Genomic DNA, 10,852 nt, shown 5'->3' with positions numbered 1-10,852 from the left:
CTTGCTGGCTCCCCACAGAGCAGAGCTGCCCAACAGGCCAACTCACTCCCTGGCCCCACCTGGTCCAGTTCCTGGCCCTGCCCAGCGATGCCTTCTGACTCCCCCAGGCTGGCAGGGCCCCTGTCGTACCTAAGCCTAGCCTGACAGCTTCATGGTCAAGAAAGGTGCTGCAGAGCAGGGCTCACCCCCTTGATGCACAGGTGGACTACATTTCCCAGCGTCCTGCGCAGCTCCATGTGACCATGTGACTAGATGTCGGCCAATGCAATGTGGGCAGAAATGAGGCACACTGCCCTAGGCCAGGGTCCACAGAAACCTGGATGACCCTCCACTTGCACTCATCCGTCTGCTGACTGGATGTTGATGCCCCAGGGCAACCTAGGAAGCCACGTGTTGAAGAGCTCAGCCTGGGTCTCTGAACCAGTGCATGGCGTGCCAATACCCACCTTCACCGCCATGTGAGGTGAGACATAAGCAAGAAAAAAACTTTGTAGAGTTAAGTCACTGAGATTTCAGGGTTTATCTGGTACAGCAGATGGTGTTATCTCAACAAATACAGGCTCCTGGGGTCCAGGGCCCTGCTAGGGCACCCCCTCTCCCCAGTGAACCTCCCTGGGCGATGCAGAAGGGGAAGCACAGCAGGAGTTTGTGGGAGATGCTTGAGTCCTGGGTCCTGTCCATGCAGTTCCTCAATTTCTAGAGCCTAGACCCCCAGGGCAGAGGGAGAAACCCAGAGGGCCTCAAACCACTGCCCTACAGAGTGTTGCGCCCCCACTTCATTGCCATGAATTCTGCAAGGAAAGTGCTGCTGGAGCAGGGGGCTTTGCAGGCCACCATCCTCCCTGATCAGGCCCCTCTGGCCAGTCCTTAGGATGGGATCAATATTCCTGCCCCAGCCCTAGGTCCTGGGTCCTGCCCTCTGTCCTGGGCCACCTGAGGGTCAGGACCAGGGATCACAGGTGCCCGCTCACGATGCTACCACACCTCAGCTGGGAGTGTTGTCTGGGGTGTTGGGGAGCAGGCCAGCTGCCACCTGGTCCTGGTGCCACAGCTGCTCCACCAGTCCATTGAGCACGTGGGCAATGTCGGCCAGCCCAGCCCGCCCATCCAGCGTGCGCCCATCTGCCAGCCGCCGCCCTGGCACGCTCTTCACCCGCAGGAGGGGCAGTTCCCAGGCCTGCCGGAAGGCTGTGAGGTCACGCTCAGGCACATCTGTGTGCATGTACTGGTCAAATCTGGAGGAGGGTCAAGGAGCCTGACCGGGTACCTCTGCTAACTACCCCATCACACCCAGCCTTCTCCCTCCTCCCTGGAGCCCCACAGCCAGGGTCTGGGGGAGGCCCTGCTGCAGTCGTTAAGATAAATCCCATGGGGCTGGACCCCACAGCTGGGTAGGGGCAGGGTCCGCACCTTGCCAAGTGTGGCCTCCGACAGTCCTACGGGCCACCCAAAGGATACTTGGAGCCGACGACCATTCTGACGACACCAGGGGCCTCACCTGTTATGCGGGCCAACTGCCCAGGGAGGTCTTCAAAGGAGGCACGGTCGGTGAAAGAGAAGAGGAAGAGGAAAGCGTCTGTTTTCTCCTTGCAAGCCTGGGGATGGAGAGACTGATTCAAGGCTTGTAACCATGGGGTCAGTGCCCTGCTATAAGCTGCAAGGCCCTGAGAAGTCTCAGCACAATCCCTCCTTTCACAGACTGGGAAACACAGGCCCAGAACAGGGCGTGGCTGGTCCCAGGGCGGAGCCTGGGCTGGGCCCCAGTCCTCAGTGCCAGCTCAGAGCTCTCCCAGCTGGGGCAGCACCCTCAGTCCATTCATGCCCAGTTCTGGGTCCTGCAAACCAGGCAGGCTGGGCTCAAACAGCCAGACTTAGAAGCCCACCTCAGACAACCAGTCCCACCAGGCCCCACCCGCCCAGGCCCCGCTGCCTGCTCACCGGCAACATGTGATCAAACTTTTTGAGCGCAGTCTCCCCGCAGTCCCAGAACTCAAAGCGGAACATGACGACACGATCACTGGTCTGCAGCTTGGCCGGCCAAAATACCACAGTGGTCTGTATGCCTGGGGAGGCCAGGGGCAGCCACTTAGCATGGGGAAGGCCAAGGTAGAGAGGGGTAGGGGGACAGGAAGGAATAAAAGAGTAACGTCCCTGCCCTGGTGGGGCCCCGGTCCGATGGGGAAGGCATAGTCACAGACCTGGGAGAATTCTCAGTCTGATGGGGGGACCCATCTGCCTTGGAGGAAGGAGCCTTTCGTTTACCAGGGAGATACAGCGCTTGCCCCCGCCATGACAAGGCAGTTTCATTCATATGTACAAGGGGACACAAAGGTCCCAGGATACCCGAGGACGTTGCAACGTGATGGTCAATCAGCATCCAGTGGAAGGAAACAAGGGAAGGCAGGTGTTCCCGAACACCTACCTTGTGCTGGCTCAATGCTAGGCATGTTGCCACCGCTATCTCTAGTACCAAACCCCCAACAACCCCGTGGGACTGGTACTGTTGTCCCTGTTAGACAGAGGAGCCAATGTAGGCTCAGAGAGGTGAAGTGACTTTCCAAGGCTGCAGAATAACGGTGGGGCTGGTTACCACGTACGCAGTCCAGGGCCAGAGTCTTTTCTTCAGCCCAGTGAAGGCCTTCAGGGATGGACTCACCAGTGGTCTCGTGGTGTACCACGGGCACCTCCAGACCAGCTAGCTTGGCCACTAGCGCCGTCTTGCCCACGCCACTCTTCCCAGACACGAAGATCTTGTAGCTGGCTGTGTCAATGGCCAAGGGCGGGGGCAGCACTGGTCGCTCGAGCAGCCCTCGGGGCAAGGAGGGAGCCAGGTGGGGTCAGGGGGTCAGTCTGCACTTGCCCTTCAGACCCTGGGTTGGACAACCTCATCTCTAAGGGCTTTTTCAGTGCTAACCACCCATGGTACTCTATACGCATTACACAGGCCTGGGACGTGACGTAAGCAGCAGCCCTGGACGAGCAGCTCTGCTGAGAACATCATGCTCTGTGAGCTGAGCCAAGGCCCACCCCAAATAACACCAAATTCTTTTTTTTAAGTTGGATGCATGCGATAGTTTTCATTGATATTATCATCACGTGTTCTAGATTTCTCACATGGAAAAGCAAGGTTTTTCATAATTCTTTCCTCGGTGGAGAAATATCAGCAAAAGTAGTCTCAATTACTATAAATAAACTTAGAATCACTATATCAAGATATTTGTGAATGTTTTAAATTTAAAACTTGCAAAAAACTGTCTAAGTTATGATACGTCTGTAGGCTTAGGACCTCAAAGTCCTAAGTTGTGGGTTGCCCTCTCATTCTCTGGTCTACAGCCTTCTGACACTGTCTCTCCTGGTCTGAGCTGGCCTCTCACAGCCGAATGCCAGGCCCGCCTGCTGGCCTGTCAGCCCTGCTCTGTCTGGGGGAGTTGGCTTCATTCTGGAGACAGCAGGATATGAAAGAGGCTTGTCTCTACTCACCAGTCTTAACAAGTCTGTAAGATTGTGATGTTGAGAAAATTAAACGGGAGTCTGTTGTGTCAAGTGCCCAGCAGAGGGCCTGGCACCAGGTGAGGGCTCAATCAACAACCTCTCTGGTGACAGTAGTTCCTGGCAGGGTTTTGCCTGTTTCCTGGCTCTGATGATGGAATTAGCGCTAAGGAGATTTGGGGGTGGGGGCCCCAGGGATAGAGCTTCTAGGGGTCCCTAAGGTTGAGAAGTACAGTGCAGCAGGCCCTCTCTGCTCTGCTTCTCTGCCCCCCCCCCTCAGGGAGCAACAGGTGACACTGTTCTCCCCAAGGAATGACATGTGACAGGCTGGGGGGGGGCACTTACCAAACACCCTCCGGCGGTTCTTGCGCAGGATGCAGGCCAGGTACTCCTTGCCCTCGGGGCTCTCGTGCCAGTCTGGGACAATCACCGAGCCCGGCGCGGGTGGTCTGGCCATGGCTGGGCACCCTGATGGGGTAGCGAGAAGGCGGAATGCTGAGAGCAGGGGAAGGGAGGGGGTACCTGTCCCAGCCTGGACCTGTGACCCCTCTTAACCTGCCCTCTGACTCTCCTGTGGAGCCACAGCTTCCCTCCTTGGGTGGTGAAGCAGTTAAGAAGCCCCACCCTTCTTTTTATCCCAATTAGCATTTTTGGAGTCCAAGCTCCCTTTCACTGTCCTGGGGGGAGGGGGAGATTACACATCCCTGTCTCCCTCCTATTACCCAGAAGGCGCAATTCCATACTACCTTCTATACCCCCCACCCCCACGCTGCTCCCTGCGGGGACAGCTTTCCCATTAGTGCCCCGAGGGCATTTACACAGCCCTTCTTTCTCTCCCTTGTCACCTCCGGGAGTGGTCACACAGCCCTGTTTCTCCTCTACCTCCTTGATATCCGACTCTCGGGGCCACTGGGCCCTCAGCATCAGCAGTCCCCGCAGACAAACAGGTCCCTTTAAAAGTTCGCCTTGTGTTCCCGCCGGCCAGGCCTGCTTCCGCCCGTCCTGAGTTTGGCTTCGGAGCGTGTTGCCTAGCCAGGAGCGGGTGCGCGAGGCGCATGTGCGGAGGGGGTTGTCATGGAGACGCCAGGGGCGGGATTGGGGTGCTGGGTTCCCGGCGGCTTGGTCGGCAGATTCCACCGTTCAGTGACAGCCAGGACCTTTCTAGCCTCTGTGTTCCCTCTTCTATAAAGTGAAGTAAAATGCTATTATCTCCTAAGGTTCTTCACAATAGACCCCGGTCCACAGCACTGCTCAATAAGTATTATTATTATTATTATTATTATTATTATTATTACTACTACTACTACTCTATTAATCCTACTTGGCAGGACCTCGAGATGAGTTAAACGTCTCTGGCTTCACAGATAGGGAAAAAGCAACTCAGAGAGCTCAAGGGACTTGCTCAAGGTCTTATAAAGGAGTCAGAGGCCCACTGGTCAAGTATTTATTGACTGATTCATCCTGTTCATTCAGAGCACCTACTATGTGCCAGGCTGAGAATACACTGGCGAACAGGAAGTCCCCGGAGCTGACATTTCAGCCCTGAGGCCATGAGCCCCTATCCGCTGTTCCAACAAAGGTCACTGGGCCTGATACCCAGGAGGTGTGTGATCAGTAAATGCTTGTTGGACAGGATGCAGGTGGGTCATTACTGGGAGGTTGTCTGTTACACTTAACTATTACCAACGTCCTCTTGCAATACCTTCCGGTAGGGCAAATCACCATTGTGTAAGGAATAACCTATGAGTTAACGTCTACTAAAGGCCAACTAAGTGCCAGACAGTGGGTGCTTTACAGAGGTTACCTCATTTACTCCCATAAACAAACCTGTGTAGGAAATAGTATTTGCTCTCGTTTGATTTACAGATGAGGAAGCTCAGAGACAACATGATTGTCTGAGGTCCCACCGCACAGGTGGTCAATGGGAAAACTAGACTCCGAACCCAGGGTTCCTGGAGTCTGAAGCATGTGTCTATTCTGCCCGATGGGGTTGTATGTTTTTAAAGCTTTGCCCCAGCCTAGGAGGGCTGTTCCTAGTGAAGCAGAAAGCAGCCAGAGGACCATGAATCCACAAATCATGGAGGCCCATTATGTCCAAGGGGGCCGAGGGGACGAGGATGTGTAAGACAGGGCCCTTGACTTGCTTCCACTGCAACTAGGAAGAGATAGGACGAATGAATAACCACTCCTCCAGGATTCTGCACTTGAAACCATTGCCTATACTCCCAGGTCACTTAGTTCCCTTTCCTGCAGTCTTTACCAGCATCTGCCCGCTGTCATGGTTATTCACAGCTGTGTGGAGCTCTCTCCACTGACTGCGAGTGCCTCAGGGCTCAGATCTGACTTACCCCTGGGTTTCCAGACTTCACATCCAGCCCTGCACTGGCTTGGCTCATGGAGGGCTCAGGGAGAGTGTGAGGAAATGACGGCAACTTGGCAGAATGAGCTTGCCAATTAACCTGAAGGCCAGATAAGATGTGATGTCCCCTTGGGCACAGAGAGGGAGGCTGGTGGTCAGAGGAGCTGGTGGCCAGAGAATTAGGGGAATCAGTCTTCACTGCCCTCGGGAGCTCATGGAGCGGACACTCCACTGAGCACCAGGAGCCCATTGAAAACATGGATTCTTGGGCTCCGTCCCCCAGAGATTCTGCTTTGGGGAGTTGGAGGGGTCTATGAACCTGCACATTTAACAAGAGCACTGGGCAGCTCAGAAGCTGGGTTCTGTATCTGTCTACTTGGGCTGCCGTAACAGAGTACCACAGGCTAGGCGGCTTAAACAACAGAAATTTACTTCTTCACAGTTTTGGTAGCTGGAAGTCCAAGATCAAGGTGCCAGCATGGCTGGGCTCTGGTGAGGCCTCTCTTCCTGATTTGCAGATGGCCACCTTCTCACTGTGTCCTCACATGGCCTCTCCTCTGTACACACACACTCTTGGTGTCTTTCTTTTAATAAGGACACTAGGCTTATTGGATTAGAGCCCCACCCTCATGACTTCATTTAACCTTAATTACCTCCTTAAGGCCCTGTCTCCAAAGAAGTCACATTAAGGGTTAGGTCTTTAACATATAGATGGGGGGAGGGGCACAATTCAGTCCATAACAGGCTCCACAGACCTCACTTAGATAAACACCACTGCTGGAGACAGGAAGTCAGTCAGGTTGGGGCCTGGGAGTGACGTGGTCAGAATTGCATTTCTGAAGGATGCTTGGGAACCATCCTGCTCTAGTGAGTTCCCCTCTCCTATGTCCCTTTGACCACTAACTTGTGTGTCCCCCCCTAAGCAAGTTCTTCTCCTCTTAGGGCCTCAGGTAAAGCAGGTGGACCACCTACCTAAAGGCTCTTCTAGTGTAGAACCTTCTGATTAATCCACTCTTTTCTTTCTTTTTTCAAAAAAGATTTTATTGGGGAATTGGGGGAGGAAAACAGTGTTGGGGAATCGGCGAAGTGGGAACATACAAGTTGCTGTCCTTTTGTTCTTCAGTCTAGTTGTGGAGGATACCGCTTCACTGGCCCATGTTAGTATTATCATTGCGCTCTTCCTGAGCGAGGCAATGGCTCGCTGGCCATTGGACGGCCACTCACGGCATCTCACAGCAGCTCTCACCAGCTGCTGGCCGCTCATACTGGCTGCTGGCCACTCACGGTAATTCACGGCAGCCCACTGCAGCAGGGGCTGCAGCCTACGCCATCGCTGGCCATTCATGGCAGCCCAGCTCCAGGTCGAGCTATTGTTCTCAATCTTAACTGTAGAGGGCGCAGCGTCACTGGCCTATGTGGGAACCAAACCGGCAGCCCTGCTGCTCAGAGCTCATGCTCCCAAGCCAACTGTTAACCAACTGAGCCACTCAGCCAGCCCTAATCCACTCTTTTCTTAATGGTTTGGTCTTCCCCCCAAGATTGACAGAGCACCTCCTGTACAAGGCCCCACGAGGCCTCAAGAAGAGGGTTTATCAAGGCAGGGACGCAGTCACCAGCTTTGAGGAGTAGATGGCCCAGGTGGGCAGACTCACACACAGGCCTGAGGACCTGAAGGGGAGGGGTGGCTGGGCCACCCAGGGAGGTAAGTGGAGAAGGGACACAGTCAGATTTGTTTTTTCATCTCCTGGCCCCTGCAGCTGCTTCCTTTGGGGTTTCCCTACTTGCCCTCTGGAATGCCACCCAGGAGCCAGAGTGCTCTTTTTTTTTTTTTTAGCTGAGCCATCCTGCCACCTGTTGGCAGCTCAGCGGCTGCTCAGCTCGGGCTGGACTCGAACCGCTGTTGCTCAGAGCTCAAACTCTTGAGCGAGCTCTTAACCAACTGAGCCACTTGGCCGGCCCCAGAGTGCTCTTTTTGTCATGCAAGTCAGTCCAGTAGTATCACACCCGTGTTTATAGTCTTGCCATCGTTTCACTGCCCTCAGAATAAAATCCAAATACCATGCCTTCAAGGCCTTCTGTGACTGGTCCCTGACGCCTTGCTTTCATTTCAGTTGCCACCCTCTTCCCCTGGCCTGCTATACTCCAGCGACCCTGGCCTTTTTCTGTTCCATTTTAGGGCATCTGCGATGCAGTTTCCAGCACCTGGAGTTCTCCATACCAACCCCAGTACCGCACATGGATGGCCGCTTCCCCTCGCTCAGGTCTCGGGTTGAATGTCACCTGCACAGAGAGGCCTTCCCCTTCTACCATTCAAGGGTTTGCCCCCGTGTCCCAGGCTCACCCTTTCACATCACCCGGTTCTTGGTCCTGACATTTTAAAATGTATTGTCTGTCTCCCTTACCTAGGAATACGCTCCATGAGGATAGGGGCCTTGTCTTTTTATTATATCCCTGTGTTGGTTTCCTAGAGCTGCAGTGACAAAGTACCAGAGACTGGGTGGCTTAAACAACAGAAATGTACTCTCAGTTCTGGAGGCTAGAAATCCAAGATCAAGGTGTCGGTAGGGTTGATTCCTTCTGAGGGCTGTGAGGGAAAGATCTGTTCCAGGCCTCTCTCTGGCTTGTAGGTGGCCCTCTTCTCCCTGTGTCTTTACACTGCCTTCCCTCTGTACGAGTCTGTGTCCAAACCTCCTCTTATAATGACACCAGTCATATTGGTTAGGGCCACCCTGGTGACCTCACTTCAATCACCTCAGTAAAGAACCTATCTACAAATAGGATCACATTCTGAGGTACTGGGGGTTAGGACCTAAACATATGAAGCGGGGGTGGTGCATAATTCAGCCCATAATAATCCCTACTACCTAAACATATGTCTGACATAGAGTAAAAATTTAATAAAAATGTGTTGACTGACTGGCTATGGCTGAAGCTTGGAGGATGGCCTGAAGAATCGCGAGCCTGGAAGGAGGACCAGTAAGGAAGCAGGTGGACCTTCCAGGCAGGAGTGGACGAGGACATGTATTTGTCAAATACTGATGGGCACTCCCTGTGGCAGGCCAGACGCTGGGAAGACAGTAGTGAGATGCAGACCTTGCCCTTGGGTATTCCACACTCTGGTAGGACTCCAATCAAAGAACTAGGCAACTACACTTAGAAGCAGGGCAGTAGGGTAGAGAGGAGGGCAGACTAAAAATGTCCAGATTCCATTTAAATATAGGATTTGGGGCTGGAGCTGCCAAATCACCCCCAGAGAGTTCTTTTGAGGCTGGGATGTACCAGGCTTGGGCTTGGCAGCAAGGTTGGTGTCCTTGACCTGGACAGCCTCATGTGTCCTTCCTCTGCTGAAAACCTCCTTAATGGCTTTCCATGGCACCTGGAGTCATGTCCACCTCCCGTCCTTCACCGTGGCCTACGAGGCCCACCTGCGCACTCTGCCCCCAGGCACATGCTCCAGTCACCCTGGCTTTTCCTCTCCTCCTTGAACTTGTCAAGTTCGTGTCGGCCTCGGGGCCTTTGTTCTTGCTGTTCTCTATATGTGGAATGGTGTTCCCCCATCTTTCCACGGCAGCTGCCGCTTACCATCAGGTCTCAGCTGAAACGCCACCTCCTCAGAAAGGCTTTCTCTGATGAGTCCAACTCCGTCATACTTTGTCACGTGCCATTTTGATTTTCTTCATGGTACTCGCTTGGAATGGTCTTAATTGTTTACACATATGTCTGTCCCTTCTCCCCTACCCCCACTGAAGTGTAAGTTCCATGAGGTAGGGAACTTACAGGGAACATGAGGCCCAACACACAGTAGGTACTATACATTTGCTTAATGCAGGGATGAGTGCTGACTAGACAACTCCATCCCCACCCCCACCCCCAGACCCAGTCAGCCACCAGAGGCTGTTTTTTCTCCCCATGTATTTCTATGTCCTCTCATTGCCACCACCGTGGTCCGGGTGCACGTTCCTGGGCCCTGCCTCTCACCCCCCATCTCCAATTCATTCTGCAGTGATGCCTTGTCCACTCTAGTCACACTGACCTTCTCAAGGTTTCAGAAGGACCGGTCACTCCCAGATCTCTGCCTTTGCATAGGCTGTTCCCTCTACGGAAACACCCTGTTCCTGTCTTCCTCCGGCGCTGGCCATCATCCCTCTCATCCTTGGTTCTTGGGGTTCCCAAGCACTTTATCTGACTTCTCTCCTAATTGGAACAAGTACAAGTTGTTACCTTCAGTGACTCAGACGTTTAAGAACTAGAGCTTTGTTTCCTCTGGCTCAATTTAACGTCTCTCTGCATGCAGGCATTTTAATCCAGTAATTTCCTGGTAAACGTAAACTCGGTGATTTCTCATTCCTTACAGTTTAAACACTCAGTCCCTTCAGCCTTGTTGCTTTTCACCTCCCACTCCACTGGCTCTGGGGCTCATGTTGGGGGCGGGCTTACCCAAGGCCAGGGAAGCATGGTGGGTTTGGGGGGGCACATGCCCCTTGGGTATCATCTCTCCTGGGCCTTTGTGGGCTTCCTGTTCCAGACACTCTCCTCCACACCTCTGCCGTGGCCCCATCCGGGCTGACCTGACACAGGCGTGCTTTCTTCCCACTGTGGGTTCAGGTCATGAGCTTCTTTCCCTGCTACATCTGAGGGGATGACCTCTGGTCATCAAATGCACAGGTCACTCTGCACTGTCCTCAGCCCAGAACATGCCAGACCTCCCAAAGCCCTTTTGCATTCTTCCTGGAGCAAGGTAAGGCTGTCTTTTCAGTCTGAGGCCTACAGACCTGCCAGCATCTTGCATTACTGACTGCCAGAGGCCAAGCCTGGGATCCCACAAACGTTCCATCCTCATCAGCCCTGGCCTGTTTAGCAGGGTGAGGCCGGGGCAAGGAGAAGACCAACTTCTTAGCTCCCTGGCTTCCAGAGCAGCCTACCTGTCCCTGGCTGACTGTGTTGGTTACGGGTGGTTCTGACCCCACCTCCTTCTTATCTTTTTTTTTTTTTTTTTTTTTTTTT

At 53.8% G+C, this 10,852-nt stretch overlaps 1 protein-coding gene across 5 annotated transcripts; it reads right to left on the bottom strand.

The window, feature by feature from the left end:
• Nucleotides 1-220: 220 nt before the first annotated feature.
• Nucleotides 221-4,522, bottom strand: CPLANE2 (ciliogenesis and planar polarity effector complex subunit 2). 5 transcript variants are annotated; one of them, XM_019654835.1, is made up of 6 exons: nucleotides 4,335-4,522; nucleotides 3,835-3,957; nucleotides 2,657-2,827; nucleotides 1,939-2,063; nucleotides 1,499-1,595; nucleotides 221-1,177 (listed from the first exon to the last, which is right to left on the bottom strand). In XM_019654835.1, exons 1-6 carry the CDS (start codon nucleotides 4,411-4,413, stop codon nucleotides 954-956), a joined length of 819 nt encoding a protein of 272 aa, XP_019510380.1. In that variant the 5' UTR covers nucleotides 4,414-4,522; the 3' UTR covers nucleotides 221-953. The 5 variants fall into 5 exon arrangements, with proteins under 5 accessions (XP_019510380.1, XP_019510378.1, XP_019510382.1 ...); XM_019654833.1 differs by having other exon boundaries at nucleotides 378-1,235; nucleotides 1,459-1,595; XM_019654837.1 differs by having other exon boundaries at nucleotides 383-1,235; nucleotides 1,459-1,595; nucleotides 4,372-4,522.
• Between the last annotated feature and the right edge of the window lie 6,330 nt (nucleotides 4,523-10,852).

Source organism: Hipposideros armiger, unplaced genomic scaffold (assembly GCF_001890085.2).
Source record: "Hipposideros armiger isolate ML-2016 unplaced genomic scaffold, ASM189008v1 scaffold_232, whole genome shotgun sequence".
Taxonomy (NCBI): Eukaryota; Metazoa; Chordata; class Mammalia; order Chiroptera; family Hipposideridae; genus Hipposideros; species Hipposideros armiger.
The sequence above is the reverse complement of the archived record's forward strand: the minus strand, read 5'-3'. Positions and strand labels throughout refer to the sequence as shown.

What these genes read in the sequence shown, in the direction of transcription:
- CPLANE2 (XM_019654833.1), bottom strand. Translation starts at nt 4,413, where the DNA reads ATGCTGAGGGCCCAGTGGCCCCGAGAGTCGGATATCAAGGAGGTAGAG. An exon ending in GGTACACCACGAGACCACTG is followed by an intron (nt 2,064 to 2,656) that starts GTGAGTCCATCC and finishes TGGCCTCCCCAG; the next exon opens with GCATACAGACCACTGTGGTA. An exon ending in AGAATGGTCGTCGGCTCCAA is followed by an intron (nt 1,236 to 1,458) that starts GTATCCTTTGGG and finishes ACCCTCCTCCAG; the next exon opens with ATTTGACCAGTACATGCACA.